The 24,321-nt window shown below is 41.0% G+C and overlaps 1 protein-coding gene across 3 annotated transcripts in view; it reads left to right on the top strand.

Annotated features, from left to right (window-relative positions):
* Window positions 1–20,817, top strand: part of SORCS2 (sortilin related VPS10 domain containing receptor 2) — a 1,081,958-nt gene extending 1,061,141 nt beyond the window's left edge. Inside the window, exons 23-29 of one of the 3 annotated variants that reach the window (XM_077280087.1) lie at window positions 1,258–1,383; window positions 3,526–3,625; window positions 8,175–8,277; window positions 10,243–10,400; window positions 16,270–16,377; window positions 18,973–19,052; window positions 20,071–20,817. In XM_077280087.1, the coding sequence (XP_077136202.1) occupies window positions 1,258–1,383; window positions 3,526–3,625; window positions 8,175–8,277; window positions 10,243–10,400; window positions 16,270–16,377; window positions 18,973–19,052; window positions 20,071–20,094 (699 nt within the window). In that variant the 3' untranslated portion in view covers window positions 20,095–20,817. The remainder of the gene's footprint in view (window positions 1–1,257; window positions 1,384–3,525; window positions 3,626–8,174; window positions 8,278–10,242; window positions 10,401–16,269; window positions 16,378–18,972; window positions 19,053–20,070) is intronic. The other 2 variants (XM_077280089.1, XM_077280090.1) reach the window with 2 other exon arrangements.
* Window positions 20,818–24,321: the final 3,504 nt, after the last annotated feature.

Here is a 24,321-nt window from a genome sequence, read left to right as displayed (position 1 = left end):
TTTCTATTTGTTCCATTATATGAGAAGATTACGCTGCATCTTCACGTCACTCTACTTAAAGTCTTTCATTGCAATCAGGCGTAACTTTAAGCTTGTGGGCCCCAATGCAATACCTTCAATAGTGTCCCTAACTATCAGGGTCTTTAATACCAATAATCATCTCATATAGGCCAAAGAAAGCTTTTGGGCTCCTCTAGGCTCCAGGACACAGGTGTGACTGTATCCCCTGCACCCACTTTAGTTACACCCCAATTGTGATTCTACAAACTGGCCTACAAGACTCCCAAAGTATCCTCCAATGGGTCTGAGCTATGAAACAATATTGGGCCCCAAAGGTCCAGCAGAGGAAAAGCCCATTTGGAAGCAACTTTGGAGCCACTAGGGTCTAGTTCTTAGAGGATGATCCACAAATGACCTATTAGATCTTCTCAATGATACTGTACATTATGTGTGTGCAGTGGTGATAACAAAGATTACAATGGCCTTATTGGTGGATTTGCACATGGTCTGTGTAGATGGAGGGTGGTCCTCGGAATCGTTTTCCGTGATGGGACTAAGGGAACCGAGTTCAACATTAAATTCTCAATTCATTGTGTAGCTGCTTTGTTCTGTACTCTTGTTCTGCACCCGTCTTGTGAAAGTTGAAAGGGTTTTCTTTGGACAAAAATCTGAAAATGCATTAAACTGTGACGTTGTGCCTGGAAAACACACAAGTACCTTTATACTGACCTTCAAAGTCATTTCACTTTGTGGTCAATGGATGCTGCCATCTTTGTATCCATGTGATGTGGTCATATTATAAGACAACCTGCAGCTGTCCTCCTTCCAGGACACTATCACTGTGCAAGCACTGGAAGCCTCAAAATGGAGGTCAGCCAAGGAGGCAGCACCAAACTTTCATCAAATGGACAATTTCCATGTCTATTGTTTACAAAGATCGGCAGCCGAGGGCCCTTTTGGCACAGCTTAAGTGCAGGTCGTAGATATTTAAGCTTTTCTCAGCACTCTCAATGCTTTTCCTGATTTTGGTCCATCGAGTGGACAACTTCTTTAAATGACGTCATCCTGGTCTAGGATAGGTGGCACCAGAGATCCAGTTTTCTTCCTCTTGATGGAGAGCTAATTTGCATTTCTTTTTTCCCATGGATCATTGTTGTCTCCACTAGGCGGAATAAGACATTACATTTTTTGCCCATGCCTCCACTTGTTTCTAGCTGGATGATGGAAAAATAACCCACTGTCTTCTTCATTTTCCAGGAAACTAATATTCCTGAGCATACGCTTGTGACAGTGGTGAAGCCAGGCTTACCGACCACGGCTGACTTATACCTTCTACCGCCTAGCAATCAAACGAAGAGGAAGAGAAGCGTGGCCACCGACAAGGTACGGTATAGACGCGCTTACTGTAAATCTGTCCACAATCCCGGGAAGCCTCCACTCATCACTGACCTGGGGAGAACGACAGACCTCGGAGATATCATAGTTCGTTATATATTCGCTTTTACAACATGAATATGTCTAATGTCTACAAGGGGAAAAGGTGGGGGGCACATACTGTTATCGATCAGTATCAGTAGCAATCAGTATGCAATAAGTTCCTATTCGCCCTCAAGTGTTGGCTTCAGGCAGGCGATATTTAAGAAGTTAGTTCCATAGCTGTGTATGGCATCCGTATAAAAAAGAGAGCTATTAACAAATTGTGCATAAATGTAAGAAACTTTGTACTATACTTCTGTCACTATTTGTGTTCCACTACTCCTCCTCCAACCCCTGCCTCCTGAGATCATCATTTATTCTAAAAAAAACTGCTAAAGTCCACCTTGCTATAGAAAAGATGGATACATAGATCACTGGAGGGATTAGATTGCATCTGCCTATTGAGGTATAAAGAGGGTGGGGCAGAGTGAGAGAGGGAGGCAGAGAGACAGATTGCGCTTCTGCTTTCTAGTAAGTGTTTATCTCATCTCAGAACTGGATTCACAGCTACACTGCTCAGTACTTCTGTATGATGTCCTCTATGCTGTTTCTTCTGAACTTGTCCTACATGGAGAAATGATCAGGAAGTCCTAATGTCTGCGCCGAGTATGGGAGACATCATAGCAGTTAGTCTCCACCCACTAGCTCAGAGGCAACTGAACGTTAGAGATAACCTGCAGAGGGAAAAACTGATGAAAAGTGCAGAATACAAGTCACATAACAGCCAGGTATACTGTTAGTCCTCATATATACGTGGAACCGATTATTCTGAAATGTTATGTATGCAATGCGAAATTAATCAGCAGTAAATTTTGGATCAATTTACTGTAAAATAAAGTACAAGCTCAAATATTTAGTTTTACTTCTTTTGTACTGTTATCCAGAAAGCTACGTATCCCAGAATGTAGAGGGAAAATGAAACGTTGACATGAGCCATTAATACTGAGCCTGGGATTTATATATGCGAGTTGCGTTCTTCTCATTTGTATACCGTACTCGTTACCGTCTTTTGTACTGAAGATTAATTGAACGTTTGTTGTCGAAAACTGGATGAATATATTAGAAGCTTTGTTTTTTTCCTGATCCTATCGTAATTATATTTTGATTGTATAATGATGTTGCTGAAATAATGTGGTTAGTTGAAAGCATTTATAATTCAGCGACAGGATGATATTGACTCAGGTAATCGTCCCCTTATCTGCCGAAAGATGAATGGATGTATTAACGTTTTGCTTTACAGACCCTCGTGGCAGCTCTGATTTATTTATTTTTTAAAATTCCCATTGTCTGGCAGTAAATTTAATTAAAGATGTGAAATAATGAATCTGTATTTGAATAACAAATTAATACATCATCATCGATCAACTTCCACATCTCAAAATAATAATAGTATGAATAATAAACCGAATTTGATATTTTATTTATTTTTTAATTTTGTTTTATGGCTTTTAAGTTTGTTTGATTTTTTTTTGTACATTTTTGAAAGTTGGAAGTTGTCCCAAAGACAAAAAAAATTATATTTTTTTCTGCTTGTAACTGTTTTTGTAACTGTTTAGTGAAAAAATTGCAAAATGTCTTTATCCGGTGCCCATAAAATCACTCCACGGGGGAGCTGGAGTAGGTTTTTCACCAAATTATGTGGCTGTGAAAAAGCCACGTTGATGTTAAAATCAGAAAACTAACTAAACTGCAAAAAGTAGCTTGGAAAAAGGAGCAAATCGTTTGATGAATTTGTTGCAAATCAGAAAGTCACTAACTGAGAGGTATTCACACCAAAATACTGAAGCAAATGCAATGATGAATCGGGTCCCTATATTTTTTGAAAGCCAGCTTCTACCCTTGCCTATGGTTTCCTGGTAGATTGAGAGTCCTCGGGGGCGGGCCTTATTCTAACTATACCAATCTGTTACTCAGTACACCCAAATTTATAGCACTTGTCTTCATTATCTCATGTGTTACTCTCATTATCCCCAGTATTACCTATGTACAGCGCCATGGAATAAATGACAATAACCCGGAATTTACATTTTCTTTGTTTCTTTCCTTTAGAGGATATCAGTAATAAGACAGGCCTTGAGTGCACACAATATCACATTCTTCCTCAGAGGCGGATTTTGGGTTTTGGTAACGTTAAGTGATTCTGAATCAGGTAAGCTTATTTTTCAGCGTCTTTTTAAACATATTTGTCACGTTTAGGGTTTATTCATTTAATCTCTTCAGCCCCAAGCCTGTTTTCACCTTCATGTCCAAGCAAAATTATACAATTCTGATCAGTGTCACTTTTGGTAATAACTTTGGAATGCTTGAAAATATCCCTGTGATTCTGAGAATGTTTTTAATGACATCTTGTACTTCATTTTAGCGGTAAATTTTGATAGATATAATTTGCGTTTATTTATGAAAATATCAATAATTTGCTAAAAAATTTGAAAGTTACACAATTTTAACATTTTAATTTTTATGCCCTTAAATTTGATATTATATATAGCACAGAAAGTAGTGAACAAATAACATTTCCCATATGTCTACTATATATCGCATAATTTGTTAAACATAATTTTATTGTTAGGAAGTTAGAAGGGTTAAAAACGTTTATCAGCATTTTTTAATTTTTCCAACAAAATTTACAAAACTATTTTTTAAGGACCACATCACATTCAAAGTGACATAAAGGGGTGTATATATGACAACATGCCCAAAATTGACATCATTTTAAAAATTGAACCCCTCAAAGTGCTCAAAACCACATTCAAGAAGTTTATTAACCTGTTCGGCGCATCACAGAAACGATTTTCACAAAGGTAATTGGAGAAAATGGACCATACAATTTGTTGTGCACTTTCTTGTGAGTGGAGAGAGGCAGAGCTCAGAAGGGAATGAACACTATTTGACTTTTTGAGCGCAAAATTCCCTGGAATAGATAGAGGACGCCATGTTGCGTTTGCTGATGTACCATAACAGTGGAAACTCCCCACAAGTGACCCCATTTTAGAAATTACACCCTGAAGGAACTTCTCTTGAGGTGTGGTGAGCACTTTAAACCCGCAGGTTCTTAACAGAATTTTATCATGTTGAGCTGTGAAAATGAAAAAAATACATTTTTCTTGCAAAAATGTTGCTTTAGCCTCAAAATTTTTATTTTGACAAAGGTAAGAGGAAAAAATGGATCATATGGCTCTCATCACTACAGAAATGCCAAACATGTGGGGTTCAGAAGTGAGAGGTGGATTAGGATTTGGGAGTGCAGAATTCGCTGGATTTCTTTTGGCGGGCGACGGTTTGACAGATGACGAACCTGAGTGGGGACTTCCTTTTTTGTGGATTAATGTGAAGCTTTTATTGGGAACATTTTGGATCACCTTTATCGTGTTCTCTATGCTGAGCTCTTACATTGGGGTTTCAATCTAAATCTCCAAATGACGTGATTTATATAAAACCCGCAGTGGATCCATTCACTATAATGAGGCAGCAGAGTTACTCTGGATTCCATCTTGACTCTGTTCAGAGGTGTCCTTCTTTTCAGAGGTGCGCAAAACTGTGGCCGACCGTACTTTTATACACGTGTAAAAAGATACTGCCAGATCATAGGACAGACAGTCCAGTATCTCCATCTGCCTTATTATAGGGAATCTTCCACCAGGGGTTCCGTTTTAATCACGTATTTCGGAAAATTACACGGAAACCCCGATGTAAGCACTCAGCACAGAGCGCAGGATAAATGTGAGCTGAGCCTAATATCACACTAAAAAATATCACACACTAAAAAAATATTTTTGACAAAACAAAATTTGTCATTGTAATATTTTGAGACCTATAATTTTTCTATATTTCTGTTGACAGTCATGTGAGAACTTGTTTTTTGCAGGAAAAGTTGAAATTTTTTTGGTACCATTTTCAGGCACGTAATATTTTTGAGCTCTTTCAATTCTGATTTTTGAGAGGTGAAATTAACAAAAAACAGCGATTCAGGAATTGTATTTTTGGTGATTTTTTTATGCTGTTCACCGTATCTTAAAAGCAATAAGGTAGCTTTATTCTTCAGGTCAGTAGGCTTACAGCAATACCAATGTTATTTAAATTTGTTGTTTCGATCAAGTTTTTGTTTGGCGATGTGATGTTTTTTATTTCTTTTTTTTACATTAACTGAAGGGGTTAACTAGTGTGACAGTTTTATAAGTTAGGTAGTTACGGATGCAGCGATACCAAATATGTTGTTTTTGTTTTTTACATAAACTGTATTGGTATAATAATTTTTCATTTTTTTTGTTCTCTATTTTGTGATTTAAAAAAAATAATAATTTTTTAAAACTTTTTTCCAACTTTTATTTTTCTGATCACTGGTTGCAATTATTGCAATGCTTCATACCTGTCAGTGTTGCACTGACAGAAGACACTTAGACAATGCTCATTTGACCTCGGGCTGCCATAACAACTATCGTCAGCCTGCGATGATGACGCGGGGGTGACGATCTGACGGGAAAGGAAGCCCCCTGCCTTTCCCTGCTTCTAAATGCTGCAATCGCTATTGATCATGGCATTTAGGTGGTTAAACAGCCCGGTCTCAGCTATCACTTTTTGTTTTAATTTAATTTAAAAAGTGAAAAATATACATTGCAAAAGGTTGAAGTGAATACTCTCCATAAAAACTAACATGTTTTGAGCACGTTTTTAGTCCTGGAATATATAAAATTTGTTGTCGTTATTAGTGTTGAGCATTCCGATACTGCAAGTATCGGGTATCGACCGATATTTGCGGTATCGGAATTCCGATACCGAGTTCCGATATTTTTGCGATATCGGGAATCGGGATCAGGATGCATATTCATGTGTAAAATAAAGAATAAAAATAAAAAATAGGGATATACTCACCCTCTGACGCGCCCTGGTTGTAACCGCTGCAAATGGCAGCCTCCGTTCCTAAGAATGAGCGAGTGAAGGACCTGCGATGACGTCGCGGTCTTGTGATTGGTCGCGTAACCCCTCACGTGACCGCTCACGTGACCGCGACGTCATCGAAGGTCCTTGACTCGCTCATTCTTAGGAACGGAGGCTGCCGGTTGCAGCGGTTGCAACCAGGGCGCGTCAGAGGGTGAGTATATCCCTATTTTTTATTTTTATTCTTTATTTTACACATGAATATGGATCCCAGGACCTGAAGGAGAGTTTCCTCTCCTTCAGACCCTGGGAACCATCCAGGATCACTTCCGATATTTGTGTCCCATTGACTTGTATTGGTATCGGGTATGGGTATCGGTATCGGCGATATCCGATATTTTTCGGATATCGGCCGATACAATCCGATACCGATACTTTCAAATATCGGAAGGTATCGCTCAACACTAGTCTTTATATATACTAGAACTCTGGATCCTTTACCTTTCTTGGTCGTATCTAACTAGAATGCCATGCAGTGGGGGGATTTCCGGGCTACCCCACTGGACTGGATTAATTTTGGAAAGGGTGAGCTGTACCATTTTGTTTGTCACCTTAGTATACACAGACTACATCTACCATATGAGTCCGTATTATTTTGCAGTTACGGTTTCCTCTATAGAGGACATAAGGATAAAGTAAATGGATGTATTATGGATGGGGTTTTTATCCATTTTAAAGGGCTTGTCCACTTTTTCTTTATTTTAACAAATATGTAGATGTGATTTTGTGGCCATTACTAATAGGTAAGTATTATAGCTAGAGATGAGAGGATCAATCAGCTAAGGATCTAATTTGAGGCGAATTTCCAGAAATTTGCGGTTCCACACAAATTTGATCACTTTGCGTTACGATTCACAATTCACAAAAAAAAATGCCTGGACTCTATTTTGGTGAGCCATTTAGGGCTAAAAAATGGTAAAATCAAAAAAACTAATACTTGTCTAACCGCTCACCTCTCCATCTTCCCGCCGTCCAGTCCTCGTCTTACTGCCGTCACGCATCGCATATTTAGCCTCTTCACTATATGGCCACTACTTCTGGCCATGATGAGGACTTGGGAGTCACTGCTCATCATGAGGTGATGTCACTACACGTTGTAATGTCGTGACCGGGCTGAAGAGTGTTAGTCCATGGTGAAGAAGACGGAATTGCGGTGTGACAACAGAAAGAAGAGGACCGGACTGGTGGCAGCGAGCAGCAGGTCAGCCGTAGAGCTGAGTGGTGAGGTATTACATTTATTATGCTCTGGGGTCTGGAGTGAGTACCCCATAAGACAGTGTCCGACCCATTAAAAAGCTTAGAAGCATGACCGGTGACATCAGCCAAATCAGAAAGACTCATCTGTAGACACTATTTTTTCAGAGTTTTTGCACCTTGTTACCCAACTAACTAAATCCCTACTTTGTACCGAAGAGGTTTCTGGTTTGGCTGACATCCCAATTCTATTTTAGATCTCTTTAATAGGTCAGACATTGACTTACAAGGTGGCTACCTACAGGTGACTCTAGAGAGACAATGTTCGTCTGTACGAGAGCTAATTTGCATTTTATTTCCCTAAAAGTCATCGGTGATTGTGAAAAACAAAAAAGTCTTTGTGTTGATTTCCAGGAATTCGATTCTTAGTATGAATGGGTTTTTCCTCTACTGTGATACAGATACCCTATTACACATAGGACACAGCGGTATAAACATGCACAACCCTAATCTTCTACCCCAGCTATGGTGCACTCTCCTTAACCCACATATTGTGCTTTCTCCTGCAGAGTCACGGGCGATTGGAGGAGCAGGAGGTTACTGGGCAATCGTGATCATCTTCGCCATCTGTCTTGTAGCGGTCGGAGCTTTCATTCTGTATAAGTTCAAGAGGCAAGTTACATCCATGGATGGATTCAGTGATATCGGAGTCCGATACGGATCGGCTTCAGTCCAGCAGATGTGAATGTCACAGGATGAAGGAGTTGTCTGTTATGATAATGAGACTGCTGAAAAGTCTTCTGTATAGCGCAAAAAGTATGAGTCTAGTATAAGGCCTAGAAGCCAGTGTGAAAGTTTAAAGTTTTCAGATTTATTTAATGTGGATAATGATGTCTAAAATAAAAAAAAACATCAAAATGTTTTAAAAATACATTTAACAAAGAAACCTGATATAAAATAGGTCATTTTCTGAAGACACGTTCCCTTTAATGCAGAGTGGTAAGAGCACTTGAGCTAGTGGTGTGCGGTGTGCTCTGCCCAGGAGCTGTGGAATGATCAGACCATGTCCCTGCACGGTCAGACACGGCCATTACACAGTACACAGCAGGGCGCATCTATAAGATTATCTCAGCACAGGAACATTTGTCTTAATCACATCCAATTGTGGAAATTATTTTTATTCCAAGATCTAGTGAACAAAATTAACTTTTATTTGTCGGAAAACCTCGTTAATGAATTATCTTTACCACATTAATAGCTTTCTGTGAAGAAACAAGTGGTTTTCAATCATTCCGAGACATGAACACGAATAGTAGAAGATTTGAAGATCTAAAAGTAGCTTTTGCCTTTAGAGTACATAGGGCCTTAAAGAGGACCTGTCACCATAAATTATCTGTTTTTGCCCTTATTTTATTCCCGCTACTCCCCTGGGTCTTCCAAGTTTTTATTTTTTTAAATCTGTCATATGATTCCAGAGATATGGGCCTTTTTATTTAGTGCTGCTTTTTATGATCTTCTTAGAGGGGGCGTAATTCACAGAATAATTATGCAAAGCAACCTAAAGACATGCCCCAGAGGATCCTGTGAGACACGCCCCAGATGATCCTATGACACACGTCCCAGATGATCCTGTGAGATACGCCCCAGAAGATCCTTTGAGACATGCCCCGGATGATCCTTTGAGACACGTCCCAGATGATCTTCTGAGACACGTCCCAGATGATCCTTTGAGACACGCCCCGGATGATCCTTTGAGACACATCCCAGATGATCCTTTGAGACACATCCCAGATGATCCTTTGAGACACGTCCCAGATGATCCTTTGAGACACGTCCCAGATGATCCTTTGAGACACGCCCTGGATGATCCTCTGAGACACATCCCAGATGATCCTTTGAGACACATCCCAGATGATCCTTTGAGACATGCCCCGGATGATCCTCTGAGACACGCCCCAGATGATCCTTTGAGACACGCCCCAGATGATCCTTTGAGACACGCCCCGGATAATCCTTTGAGACACGCCCCGGATGATCCTTTGAGACACATCCCAGATGATCCTTTGAGACACGCCCCAGATGATCCTCTGAGACACGCCCCGGATGATCCTTTGAGACACGCCCCGGATAATTCTTTGAGACACGCCCCGGATGATCCTCTGAGACACGTCCCAGATGATCCTTTGAGACACATCCCAGATGATCCTTTGAGACACGCCCCAGATGATCCTTTGAGACACGCCCCAGATGATCCTTTGAGACACGTCCCAGATGATCCTTTGAGAAACGTCCCAGATGATCCTTTGAGACACGCCTCAGATGATCCTTTGAGACACATCCCAGATGATCCTGTGAGCCATGCCCTGTTAGAAAGAACATTAAAAATTAGCACCAAATACAAAGGTCCATATCTCTGGAACCATATGGCCAATTTAAAGAAAAAAAAACGAAAAATGGAATACTCAAGAGAACAGCAGGAATAAAATTAGGTAACAAACTGGCCACTTCTGACCCGGTGACATGTGAATTTAAGCAAATCTCTTAGATGCCAAAAGTTATAAAGCCTTAATGTACAGAATTACCAACATAATCATCATGCGGTTCCTGTTCTTCAGTGTTGTTTTTATGTGTGAACAGGAAAATGCCCGGCAGGAACGTCTACGCTCAGATGCACAATGAGAAGGAGCAGGAGATGACAAGTCCTGTGAATCACAGTGAAGACACACAAAATATTATCCAGGGAGAAGAGTTCATTGATGATGACATGGACACACAAACGCTAGGAAATGCAAGAGGTAACCAAAAACTGGCAGGAAGATGTATGGAGGGGATAATATTAATCGGTTTTGTAGTAAAGACCCATAACTATAGCTTAAACGGCTATTCTGAGGTGTGGTACCTGAGGATACCTTCCCAATTGCTTGGGTCTCTATCAATTAGAAGAACTGAGGCTCTGAAGAGTCCTACAGTGGGTACGGAAAGTATTCAGACCCCTTTACATTTTTCACTCTTTGTTTCATTGCAGCCATTTGGTAAATTTAAAAAAGTTCATTTTTTTCTCATTAATGTACACTCTGCACCCCGTCTTGACTGAAAACAGAAATGTAGAATTTTTTGCAAATTTAATAAAAGAGAAAAACTGAAATATCACATGGTCATAAGTCTTCAAACCCTTTGCTCAGTATTGAGCAGAAGCGCCTTTTGAGCTAGTGCAGCCATGAGTCTTCTTGGGAATCATGCAACAAGTTTTTCACCCCTGGATTTGGGGATCCTCTGCCATTCTTCCTTGCAGATCCTTCTCCATTTCCGTCAGGTTGGATGGTGAACGTTGGTGGACGCCATTTTCTGGTCTCTCCAGAGATGCTCAATTAGGTTTAGGTCAGAGCTCTGGCTGGGCCAGTCAAGAATGGTCACAGAGTTGTTCTGAAGCCACTCCTTTGTTATTTTAGCTGTGTGCTTAGGGTCATTGTCTTGTTGGAAGGTGAACCTTCGGCCAAGTCTGAGGTCCAGAGCACTCTGGAAGAGGTTTTCATCCAGGATATCTCTGTACTTGGCCGCATTCAGGTTTCCTTCAATGACAACCAGTTGTCCTTTCCCTGCAGCAGAAAAACATCCCATGCGATATTTCAGTTTTTCTTTTTTATTAAATTTGCAAACATTTCTACATTTGTTTTTTTAGTCAAGATGGGGTGCAGAGTTTACATTAAGGGTATGTTTCCACGGTGAGGAATGGCTCAGTATTTCCTCTGGATTTGACGCAGGTAAAATCTGCACCAAATCTGCATCTGAGGTCACTGGCAGATCCCCTGCATTTTTTATGCGTTTTTTTCATGAGGAATTGTGTGTTTTTGTAAGCTAAATAAAGATATACAAAAAAAGAATTGTAATGTAATTTCCTTGTCCAACTTCTTCTTTTATGTACTCCATTGAAGAATACACACACAGATAGATAGATAGATAGATAGATAGATAGATACATCTATAGATAGATGGATAGATATAGCTATAGATAGATCTACAGTTATATGAAAAAGTTTGGGCACCCCTATTAATCTTAAGCTTAATGTTTTCTAAAAATTGTTTTTTTGCAACAGCTATTTCAGTTTCATATATCTAATAACTGTTGGACACAGTAATGTTTAAAAAGACCATCAAACTTAACTGAACTGGAATTGTTTTGTAAAGAGGAATGGTCAAAAATACCTTCATCCAGGATCCAGGAACTCATTAAAAGCTACAGGAAGTGACTAGAGGCTGTTATTTTTGCAAAAGGAGGATCTACTAAATATTAATGTCACTTTTCTGGTGAGGTGCCCATACTTATGCACCTGTCAAATTTTGTTTGAATGCAGATTGCACATTTTCTGTTAGTACAATAAATCTCATTTCAAGGCAGAAACATTACTGTGTCCAACAGTTATTAGATATATGAAACTGAAATAGCTGTTGCAAAAAAAAAACTATTTTTATATAACATTAAGCTTAAGATTAATAGGGGTGCCCAAACTTTTTCATTTAACTGTATCTATCTACCTATCTATTATCTATCTATAGCTATCTATAGCTATCTATCGATAGATATAGCTATAGATAACAGATAGATATATCGATAGATAGATAACAGATAGATATATCAATAGATAAGATAGATAATGGATACAATAGATAGATATAATAGATAGATATATAGATAGATAGATAGATAGATAGATAGATAGATAGATAGATAGATAGATAATACCAAGCCTGATGTTTAGTAATAAACATAATAAAATGGTACATAAAGAGTTAGGCCGAGATCACACATGTGAGAAACTCAGACAAGTCTCGCATCTTAATACCCGGCACTGCCGCCAGCACTCGGGAGCGGAGCGTGTGGCTGCATGGATTTCTATGCAGCCGCACACTCCGCTCCCGGGTGATGGCAGCAGTGCCGGGTATTAAGATGCGAGTTTCTCGCATGTGTGATCCCGGCCTTAAATAAAGACATATACACACACCAAATCTACGTTAGGCCGGGGTCACACTTGCAAGAAACTCGCACGAGTCTCGCACATCAATACCCAGCACTGCCACCAGCACTCAGGACCAGAGTGTGCGGCTGCATGTATTTCTATGCAGCTGAACTCTCCAGTCCCGAGTGCCGGCGGCAGTGCCAGGTATTGAGGTGTGAGATTTGTGCGAGTTTCTCGCAAGTGTGACCCCGGCCTTAAACGCAATATCTGTTTAATTTAAAAAAAAAAAAAAAAAAATGGCATGGGCTCCCGCGCAATTTTCTGCGCCAGAGAGGGAAAGCCAGCGACTGAGGGTCCGATGTTTGTAGCCTGGGAAGGGGTTAATATCCATGGAGCTTCCCAGGCTATGAATATCAGTCGGCAGCTGTATATTTAGCCTTTACTGGCTATTAAATTAGGGGGACTCCCCAAAAAAATGATGTGGGGTTCCCCTATAATTTATAGCCAGAAAGGCGCTTAGCCTCTCTCTTCCTACTGCCCTGAAGTGGTGGCATATGGGGTAATAAGGGGTTAATGTCACCTTTGTAAGGTGACATTAAGCCGGCTTAGTAATGGAGAGGCGTCATTAAGACTCCTACCATTACTAATCCTATAGTTGGTAAAGGATTAATAAAACACATGCGGAATAAAGTATTTTAATTAAATAAAACACCACACAGTTTTGATATCTTTATTACACTGGTAATCCAAGCGAAGCCACCGATCTTCTGAAAAAAATAAAAAATAAACCAACAGTATACTCCCTGTGTCCGACGCAGTCCTTAATAACGAGTGTCCCACGACGAGTCCAGCTCTGCTACATCTGGATGTCTGACCCATGGAGATAACTCTCCGGCGATCACCTACACTCTAGCTCTCACGGTCAGCTGACCGTAAGAACCAGCCTAGTGACCGGAGATAATCCCCGGTCACGTGCACGGCAGTTCTTGCGGAAAGCTAAGTTATCGCGAGAACTGCAGTGGACGCGGACTTCCAGCGGTGGGACAAGGTAAGACCTTATTTAAATTAGGAGACATGCGTAGTAAGCTGCGTTTATGCAGTTATCACGCATGTGACTAATCGTTAGATGCGGTTTTACGGTGCGGCGATGGAGCGTGGCCGCATTGTAAGCATACATGCTGCGTTCTGGAAAGATGCGCCGCATGTCCGTTTACGTGGGTCTGCCGCCTGCGCGTTTTAACGCATAGTGGAGACGGGATTTCATGAAATCCCCTCCACTATGCTGTAACATCTGGACGCTGCGTGTTCGACGCTGTGGCTGTACGCAGCATCAAACACGCAGCGTTTCCTGACCGTGGAAACACACCCTCATGAGAAAAAAAATGAACTTTTTTGAATTTACCAAATGTCTGCAATGAAACAAAGAGTGAAAAATGTAAAGGGGTCGGAATACTTTCCGTACCCACTGTATGTGAATGGAGCAGTGGTCATCATATGCACTGCCGCACCAGCCATTCTTATGGATTTGTTTATCTCTGGCGGTTACATAAGAATGAATGGGGCAGCGGTGTGCATGATCTACCGCCGCTCCATTCATACTTGGCTCTTCAGAGCCTCCGTTCTCAGCAGTCGGACCTCCAGCGATCGGGAAGTTATCCTCTGTTTATGGAAAACGTGAGAATACTCCTTCAACATGACAATAGAGATGTGTCAGCATACTGGAAACTTCTTATTCTCTTCAGACCTTTTCGTTGGTCTGATATTTCTCGTTTTTTTGACTGGTTCATGAAACTCATAAGTATTGTGTTTACACTGAGAATTTTTGACAAGTTTGATATTTTGCTTTCTTGCCTAATAGCAGGACCTTAACCCAGTCATTTATGACAGTTCTCTTCCCTTACCTGACTGTGAACATTCCTGTTAGTGGTCGTGGAAAAGAAAAGATCATAATAATAATAATTTTATTTCGAGTCTTAAAACCAGGTGATCGACAGGGCTGTGGGTGGCTGCCCTTCCCTCCTGCAGTGGCCACTAAAGGAGAACTGTGGTATTACATGATGCCCATCCAAATGAGTGTTTGCCAATGTAACACATAATTAGATGAGTCCTCCAAAGAGAACTACCAGTAGCCCAAGCTGACCAATAGAGGATGACCCCAAATAGGAGGCACCCCATCTATGAATACAAGCGCCCTAATAGAGCATGTGAACAAGAGTTGTTCTAACAGGTCATCTCCCTTTTATTAAGCAAACTTTGAAATTAGTCAAATATAATCTACCTTTTTTTACGTCTCACGGACAAAGAATGCAAATTGCCTCTCCAGGGAAAAAGAGGACTTAAACTCTATAGCGCCACCTGTTGGAAGTAGCGATCCTACAAGTCACAATCAACCCTTTAACGAGTCGTCTAATATGACTTAGGATAAAAGCCAAATCAGTATCTCAATTCGCAGACACGGTGTTTCGGGCTGTTGGCCCTCGTCAGTGCGAAGCATGAGAACTGATTTGGCTAGGTGAGAGGCTCTGGACTGGGGTCTAGGGGGTAACGTTTCTCCTTATGGAGAGTGACATACCGGCTGGCTTGTCAAGGTAAGGAGGCTTATTCAACGTGCAATGCTCTTCTGGGAAATAGAATATGCAAATTGCCTAAGTCATATTGCACGACTCGTTAAAGGGTTGATTGTGACTTGTAGGATCGCTACTTCCAACAGGTAGCGCTATAGAGTTAAGTCCTCTTTTTCTCTGAAGAGGCAATTTGCATATCATATTTCCCAGAGGAGCATTGCACGGCGAATAAGCCTCCTTACCCTGACAAGCCAGCTGGTATGTCACTCTCCGTAAGGAGAAACGTTGCCCCTTAGACCTCATGGACAAAGACACAGTCGGCAACTTTGAGATGGTTACTAGAATTTTACACTGCTTTTTTTCATAATAATACCAAAATGTTATGCCCTTATACTTCCTCTATGCCACATACCCACATTATTGTAGAATCTGACCCATATTTCCCAGTTCCCTATTCTTTCATATAATGCTGTGAATGTTACTAGGAGTAAAATGGAGGAATGGAGCTACATTCGCTCTAAAGACCACTAGTAACACTTGTGGAAGTTGTAGTCCTGCAGTAAGTGGAGAGCCACAGGTTGGGGAACCCTAATTAGTTTTATGACTAGAAGGAACTATGTCATAAATTCGTCAAGCATGGAAAGTTATGAAACTTTGAAAACCACTTTATTAGGGAATTTATCTTCATCCCTTTAAAAAAAACCATAATTCATGTAAGTAGTTTCCAAATCCCTGCTGTTTCCCAGTCTATTTCCCTGCCTTCATGGATTACAGAAAGTGCTCATTTGGAGTACAGATGATGGCAGTGAAAGTTTCGCTTTCCTATGAATGTTGACCGATCACTGCCATCATCTGTACTCCAAATGACTACAATCTGAAATCAATGCAGCTAATGGCCGGGAAACAGACTGGGGAAAATACACTTACATGCAATTTATTTTGCAGGAATGAAGACAAATCTCCTAACAAAGTGATGTGCAAAGTTTAGTAACGTTCCATGCTGGACAAAATGATTAAAAAATACATTAACAAGTTTACTCTTTAATGGGCCAAGGTGGTGTAAGAACAAATGAAAAACTACCCACCTACCCGTCCGACCTTGTTCCTTCCCCTGGTAAAGAGGAGAGGTGTTTCTTCCTGTTCAGGCAGAGCGAAGGATGCAGCCGATCGACATCTGCTGACTGGATGCGGAGCTTTGCCCCATCCCATGTTAATCCCAGGAGACCGGAGGAGGAGCAGCGGCGGTCCAGTAGGTGAGTGTAGTCTGGTTTATTATTTCTTACACCACCACGTCACCATTAAGATTTAGTAGGGGACAACCGCTTCAACCAAAATTCCCATGTCCATAGGTCCAAATTTCCCACAGAAGATTTATTAGCCTGAATCTGTAGGCGGAAAGTCAGATAAATTGTATTTTTCCCAGTGAACAAAACCATCAAAACAGGCCTGTAACTGATCCGACTGGACATTATGGAACCATCATAGGTTTTTTTTCTAAAGAAAAACATTTTATACTGTAGTAAATAGAGATGGGAGAATCGATTTGCTGGACTTCGGTCAATCAGCCAAAGTAACTGCTGGAAGGGAGCCCCGTAAGTCTGCTATTACATCCTGACCTTCCTGGTTCTTTTGTTGATTAGCCGATCTGGTGCAACTTCAGCATTGTGACGTGCCGAGATGGCACCAACTCTGCGAATCAAAGAGGAGCTGGAAATGCCGGGAGGTAAGGACACTTGTAAGCTCCCATCCCGCAGTCACAGATTAGTGACCTGGCCAGACTGGAGTCTTGTGAATCGATTCTCCCATCTCTAATAATAAACAATTTTTCTGGAAGATTTATAAGCCACAGACATGTTTTTCCTTACTTTCGCTCTTGGCTCAACCTAGCTCGAGATGTGTGATTCAAGATGACCAGCTATTGATTTCACTATGCTCAGTTGGGAATTGTTTATGGTACCCCCGCTCGCCTTCGGCATTTTTTTGTGTTTTGCTACCTCACAATCTGGAATTTCATTGTTTTTTTTTTGAGGGTTTGCAGCGGTTCATGTAATGCACATGCCTACAACTGTTAACATTTGGTTTTCTTTTTTTTCTGAAGCAAACAACAAATAGGACAAAATAACTGGAAACTTTAGTGTGTGCATCACTATTCACCCCCTTAAAGTCAGTACTTTGTAGAACCTCTTTTTGTGGCAGTTACAGCTGCAAGTCGCTTTGGATAAGTCTTTGAGCTTTCCACATCTTGCTACTGGGATTTTTGCCCATTCCTCAAGGCAAAACTGCTCCTGCTCCTTCAAGTTAGATGGTTTCCTCTGGTGAATCTTCAAGTCTGACCACAGATTCTCAAATTGGATTAAAATCTGGGCTTTGACTAGGCCACTCCAATACATTTACACATTTCCTCTTAAAGGGAACCTGTCACCTGAATTTGGCGGGACCGGTTTTGGGTCATATGGGCGGGGTTTTCGGGTGTTTGATTCACCCTTTCCTTACCCACTGGCTGCATGCTGGCCGCAATATTGGATTGAAGTTCATTCTCTGTCCTCCGGAGTACACGCCTGCGCAAGGCAATATTGCCTGGGGTGGGGTGAATACATATGCACATGCCAATTTTAGTTATTTGATGCCATAAATATAATTTATGCCTTTATTTTTCTCACTTCACTTCACCAATTGACTATTTAGTGCTGATGATACATCACACACAAATCGGATTACAAAAATATTTAAACACAGGTTGTAATGTAACAAAATAGGTTAAAAGCTAAGGGGGTGAATACTTTTGCAAACCACTGTATATAAGATCACTTAATCATTTCCCAATGTCCTCCAGGTCTCTCTGCTGTTCTGTTGGATAGTTTCACCGTTGCTTACACTTGTATTTGGTTGCTGGTGATACATCATTTTGGAGATCTGGATCTCCTAATACCTGTACTAGTTTTAGATCTGTAAACTTGGTGTTGTACATGTAGTATGGCCAACCAGCATTATGCGTCTCCTGCGAAACCGAAAAATATTTTTTTATGCTTTGCGCTCAGCACCATTGAATGTTACGTTTACAAAACCATTAAAATCCATAGCTTGATTTTATTTCCTTTTAAAGGACCACTAAACTCTAAAAGTAATGAAAGTGAAAAACACTTAAAAATGTTCATAGCTGGTATAAAAGAACGTGTAAAAAATATATATATTTTTGATTTACGGCAAGACCAGAATCATGGGGCTGCATAACATAATTTTCTTAAAGCGTACTTATCGTCTCCTCTTTTGCATAAATCAATGGCAAATATATAATATCTTTGTATAAAGATGGTCTTTTCCCTACCTGAAAATAATCACAAATGTCCAGAAAAAAATAACATAAAAGGAGAGGGAGGAGGGAGCTGCAGCTGCAGATTTTGATAGTTTCAGTGAAAGAGAAAAAACTAGCATCTGATTTGCTTAGACCACACACCACAGCTTTGACATCACACTAGGAAGAGGCCACAATAAGAACGAGAAGGAAAATGTGCATTTACTGAAGGAATCCGAGGGAAGGAAAATATGCAGATTACACACGATGTGACTGCACTGTACCGAGAGCCACCGTGGAGATATTTGTTTTTGTTTTTTTTAGGCTTTTTTTGCAACGGTAGGTACGCTTCAAGATTGTTTTTAATGGAAACATCGACCACCTTCTACTTGATAAACTTAGTGGCCCTTTAAGTCATTGAGCGTCCATCCATTGCACATTCATCAAGAAGCTCTTGCTCATCCTCTACTTCATTTTCCCATATACTTTATTTTTGCTTGTTTGTTTGTTTTTTTACGGCCCACCCTTGGGATTCTTCCACACCATTGCCTTGCAGTGACACTTTCTGGGAGAGGAGGATTCTTGAGCAGCTACAAGGTCCCTTTATTGTCGATGCCTGCCAGTGTTCAATCGCAGGTCAGTGGCATGCCAGGTGGATATCTATTCCCATCCCTTTTGTCCCTTAAGATTATAGTAACTCTTAAAGTGATACTCCGCTTTTCAACATTAATATATTATATTATAGGGATGAGTTTTCTTATCTTGTATTGTTCATGAGTGCCACAATTTGCAGCCAGATGTCGAAGGCTGACATGTTCTCCCTCTGTACTCTGAAGGACCTATTCAAGGGATTGCTAACTGTAAAAGAGTTAAAGATATGGAGGAGGAAAGGCATTTTGTAACCCTTCTGATTTATAAAAAAAAGTAATAATGGAAACCCAACGGAACAAAACTTAATATTTCCTTGGGTAACTCATTCCAAACTTGGTTATTGCTCTTCACCAGAGTACATCTTTTGTTTAGCCTATTCGGCAAACTGAATGTCTACACGGCTCTTCGAAAAGTGGAGCTGCCCCGGACTCTCAAATGGTTTGGTAAATTTCCCCGACGCCACAAAAACCTTTCAAAACCTCCTTAAAGCAAACGCTGTGCCATTATCAGATAGAATGCCCATTCCGGGGGTGGAAAAAGGGGCCATGGAATGGGGAGGGATTATGAAAAATTAAGTATTAAATTGAAGAAATTGCTTAAAGTTTGGCAGATTCCAAGTGGCACCATCAGAATTTTCATGTGGAGAAGGAGACATGACGCAGCTCAAGATGTCAACAAGATAAAGAAAGCTAGATCTTTTTAAAAAAAAGAAAGTTCCTAATTGTAAAACAATGTTCCAAAGTGGAGTTATCCTTTAATACCCAACGGAGAATCAATGCACCTTTCCACTGATAGATGATCCCCACCGACTCACAAGGACATCCAAGAGCCACCATGGATAAGAGCACCATTTTTCCTTTTTTTTTTTTCCTTTTGTTCTTACTATACCTTTTTATTTTAAATTTTTGTGATAAAATTATCCTCTTTTTTTTTTTTTAAATAAAAATTTGAAAAAAACCTACCAATCCATTGAATAATTCTCTCTCTCTCTTGGTCTTTGCAGGTAATCACTCAGGAGTGGTTTTAAGTATTAACTCCAGAGAAATGCACAACTACCTGGTTAGCTGATGTTTACATATGGAGACAATCGTCACAGACTCTTCCCTATCTTGTAATATTTTCCCTGATAAATCATCAGACTGGATTATCAGCCCGTAAGAACAATCGGAGAAGTTCTAACCCATTCTGAAGATATTAAAAACAAGTCTGCTACTGCGGAAGAACGGTCGACCTACATGTTTTGAGGACTCGTTTTCATACGACATGTTACGAGATTCATATTCAAACGGTAGCAAATTTGTAACCCACAACATACTTTTGTGTTCTCTTCATATTACGTGTACACTTTATTACCCTTTTATCTAGACTTTTTTTTCCCCTCTTCCAAGTTTACTTTAGACTATGGATATTTTCAACATTCAAATTTTTTTAAAAAGGATTTTAAATTTTTTTTTTTTTGCTTTCCCTCCTTGGTTTTTGTATAAAGGTAATGTGCTCTGGGAAAGAACAGTGCTATAATGATTCTGTATTAATACGTCAGTAATATGTCCGCACATAGGATCAGTCTCTGCACTATTTCACTACGGCACCTGAAAAAGTAGGAGGATCTTCTCTCAACTACGGGGATTCTGCACCAAATTGGTAAGACATTCCAGACTGTGGTATAGTCGTCGCAAATTTAACACAGGGCAATGGTATTTTTTGTATCTTTGAAAAATATTAATAAAATAAAAATAAAAAAATAAATAAATTAAAAAGACAGAAGTGAGTATTAGAATTTCATTAGTAAAAAATATGTTCACTCTCTACCTTTCCTTTTGGCTCAAGATATTCAGAGTTGGCTAGCTTTGTGTAAAAAAAAAAAAAAAATGGTTGTGCAATACTCTGTTGGGAGATGTTTATGCTATGTGTGTCCATGTTTGGCCACCCAGTGGTTTTGACGTGGGATAATACAACCTGTGAAGGGCGTTCCTAGCACTTTGTTGATAATATATTCTGTTTATAGAGTGAAAATTGGAGTCTTGAATAGGGAAGAGCGGATCCGTGGATGACCCTGAACCCTATTTAATTCAATGGTGACCCAAACTTCAGTGCTGTAAAATTGCTGTAAAATGGTCGGCATAAGGGCTGCAAAAGGAAGCAAAATCGGGGTAAGAGCAGGACAATTGCCTTGCAAAGAAATGTGGGTAGAGAAATGACTTAACAGGGTTCTGTCACCATAGCAATCATGGTAAAATATTAAGTAAATGAATAAAAATTTTAACAGTGCCTTCACAGAGACTGAGGCTTGCTACCGTCTGTCCAGTTAAAAATTTCACAGAGTTCCCCCACAGAAGCTGATTCCAATTGCAACCACAGATCATGGGGCAGAGTACCCCCACAGAAGCGGATTAAAAATTTCACCCACAGATCCAAAATGTCAACTTCAGTGGCGTACATTACAACAGCTGCCGATGAAAACTGGTAGTATAATTTTAGATCTAACTGGTGGGCCGCCACAAGGCTTGCTACCAGCAATACAAGCCCTTTTGCCTTGGGACACCGCCCCAATGCTGTTACCTAAGGATCCTGGGGGCACGAAGTGTTCACCTTGAAAAAGTTATTGTTCAAAGCTGGCAACCACGCTAGGAATAATCGAATAGTACTCCATTTCTATTTTCCTGTTTGTTGGAACTGGGACCATGATTAAAAGTGGACCTGGTGGAACACAAAGCCAAATCTAGAAGGTTGATCCAGGATAGCCAGGGAGCAGGAACAGTCGAGGTTCCAAGGAAACGGAGTTACCCTTAGGTCTGAAACACTCTGCAGTGATCTGTAGTGTAAGAACTGTGTCTGTCTCCATCATCACCGTGAAAGTGCTGTTGCCTGAGAAATAACATCAAGGAAAACATGTTAGATGCTAGTCCCTGTATCTGAATGTGTTGATAAGTAAAGAGAACTTTGCAAGTACAAGCTGTTGTGCTGTCTCATTCTGAAGACCAAAAGAATTGGCACCACGATAGGCGAATCACAGGTGAGTATGAACATCTATCTCACCAAACACTGCACTCCACACACACCCAGGGACCTAAAGATCCCCCTATTTCAATCGCGGGTCGGGGTGCAGATTGTTCTAAAGTTGCCCATGACTACCACTCTGGGACCCGTTACATTTGGCATAGTCGGCAGGACATAGCTTGCTCGCATTGAGAAGGCGGGGTGAAGAATGCTCATGGTGCAATTGATGAAAATGAGCAACCTAAAAAGGTACAACATACAAATTCCAAAATGGTGGATGATGATGCAGAAATGAAAGCACCTGAAATTGAACAAACTAAGATGGCGGCCAACAGCACTAAGATGGCGGCAACCTGTGGTCTGAGGTGAAGAAGTCCAGCCCATCGTGGGAGTGCGCGGCGCCTGAGGATGCAAAAAGATGCTCTGCCCGTTGGAGGTTCAACCCAGAAGAGGGAATGTACTGAGGCCAGGGTTCGGCCAAGAATGGGAGTCATATTCCAGAAGATGGCGCAGTTCAAAATGCAGTACGGCCTAGCGTATAAGAAACGATGAGTGAAAGAGGTGTGGTCCAAGGTAGAGTCGCCGTGAGCGATGAGTGATGGGGTGAGTGCGTCAGAAGGATGGACCCTGGAGGGTGGGCGGAAGAGATCAATCGGAAGCTGATACTGAGGACAGCTTGCAGTGAGGCAAGAGGAGAGCAGCAGAGCGAGCATGAGAGAACAAAATGGGCAGTTAGCAAGGATTTGGGCAGTTCAGATAAGCTGGAGGACAGCAAAAGACACAACGGCCATGCAGAGCAAAAGATATGGAGAAATGGAGAAAAGAGAGGGAAAAGGAGAAGATCTGCAGAAGAGACACAGTAGTATAATAATAATAATAATCTTTATTTATATAGCGCCAACATATTCCGCAGCTCTTTACAATTAAGCGGGGACATGTACAGGCAATACATTCAGTACAAGTTAAGACAATTTAAACAGTGGCATTAGGGGTGAGGTCCCTGCTCGCAAGCTTACAATCTACAAAGAAATGGGGGGGACACAATAGGTGAAAAGTGCTTGTTATTTCAGGTCTGGCAATTATAATAAATAGGGATTTCATATAAAGCTGCATGATCCGGTCATCAGCCTGTGTGTTTAAGTGCAATAGTCAAGTATCAAGTGCAGTTATCGTGTGCATGGAGGGTGTGGAGACAGATGAATAGTAGGGTGCAGATTCAGAATAATATTTGGAAGGAGGGAACAGGGCAAAGTTAGTTTACTGAGTAGTTGATGTGGTAGGCTTGTTAGAAGAGATGGGTTTTCATAGCGCGCTTGAAAAGGTCGGGGCTAGGTATCAGTCTGATCGTCTGGGGAAGTGCATTCCAGAGAGCTGGCGCAGCACGAGAGAAGTCTTGTAGACGGAGGTGCGGTGTTCGGATTACGGGGGATGTTAGTCTTAGGTCGTTTGTAGAACGGAGGGAACGTGTAGGGCGATAGACAGAGATGAGAGAGGAGATATAAGGCGGTGCAGAACTGTGGAGAGCTTTGTGGGTGAGAGAGATGAGTTTATACTGGACCCTGTAGCGAATATGTAGCCAGTGTAATGACTGGTACCAGATGGAAAGCCGTGGAGACACCATCACGTGTTTCTCAACGCAAGCAATGAATAGCCAGGTCTTTCACCGGGAAGGAACAACCACGGGAAGGGCAGCATCCAATAAAGGAAAACCACCTATGCCAAAACATGGTATCCATCCACAGACAGCTGTTTCGGGGTATTTGCCCCTCATCAGTGTGGAGTAGGAAACTGGCTATTAGGAGCAGTGCCTAGTGAAAAGACTATAAACATAAGGATGAATGACCTCGGGGAGATCAAAACATCCAACACCGCGAAGACACCATCACGTGTTTCTCAACGCAGTGATCCAGAACAAGAGCGAGTGAGTGATCTGATATAGGGAGTAAAGGAAAGTTTGGTGTAGAATATGACCCCAAGACAGCGGGCATGCTAGGTAGAGTGAGGTTAGTAGAGGGGAGAAACACAAGAAGTTCCGTTTTGGAGAGATTTAGTTTCAGGTAGAGGGAGGACATGATGTTAGAGACAGCAGACAGACAATCCTTGGTATTTTGAATTAGGGTAGGGGTGATGTCAGGGGAAGAAGTGTATAATTGGGTGTCGTCAGCATAGAGATGATACTGGAACCCAAATCTGCTGATTGTCCAATAGGGGCAGTGTATAGAGAGAAGAGGAGGGGGCCTAGGACTGAGCCCTGCGG

Source organism: Ranitomeya variabilis, chromosome 1 (assembly GCF_051348905.1).
Source record: "Ranitomeya variabilis isolate aRanVar5 chromosome 1, aRanVar5.hap1, whole genome shotgun sequence".
Lineage (NCBI taxonomy): Eukaryota > Metazoa > Chordata > Amphibia > Anura > Dendrobatidae > Ranitomeya > Ranitomeya variabilis.
The sequence above is the reverse complement of the archived record's forward strand: the minus strand, read 5'-3'. Positions and strand labels throughout refer to the sequence as shown.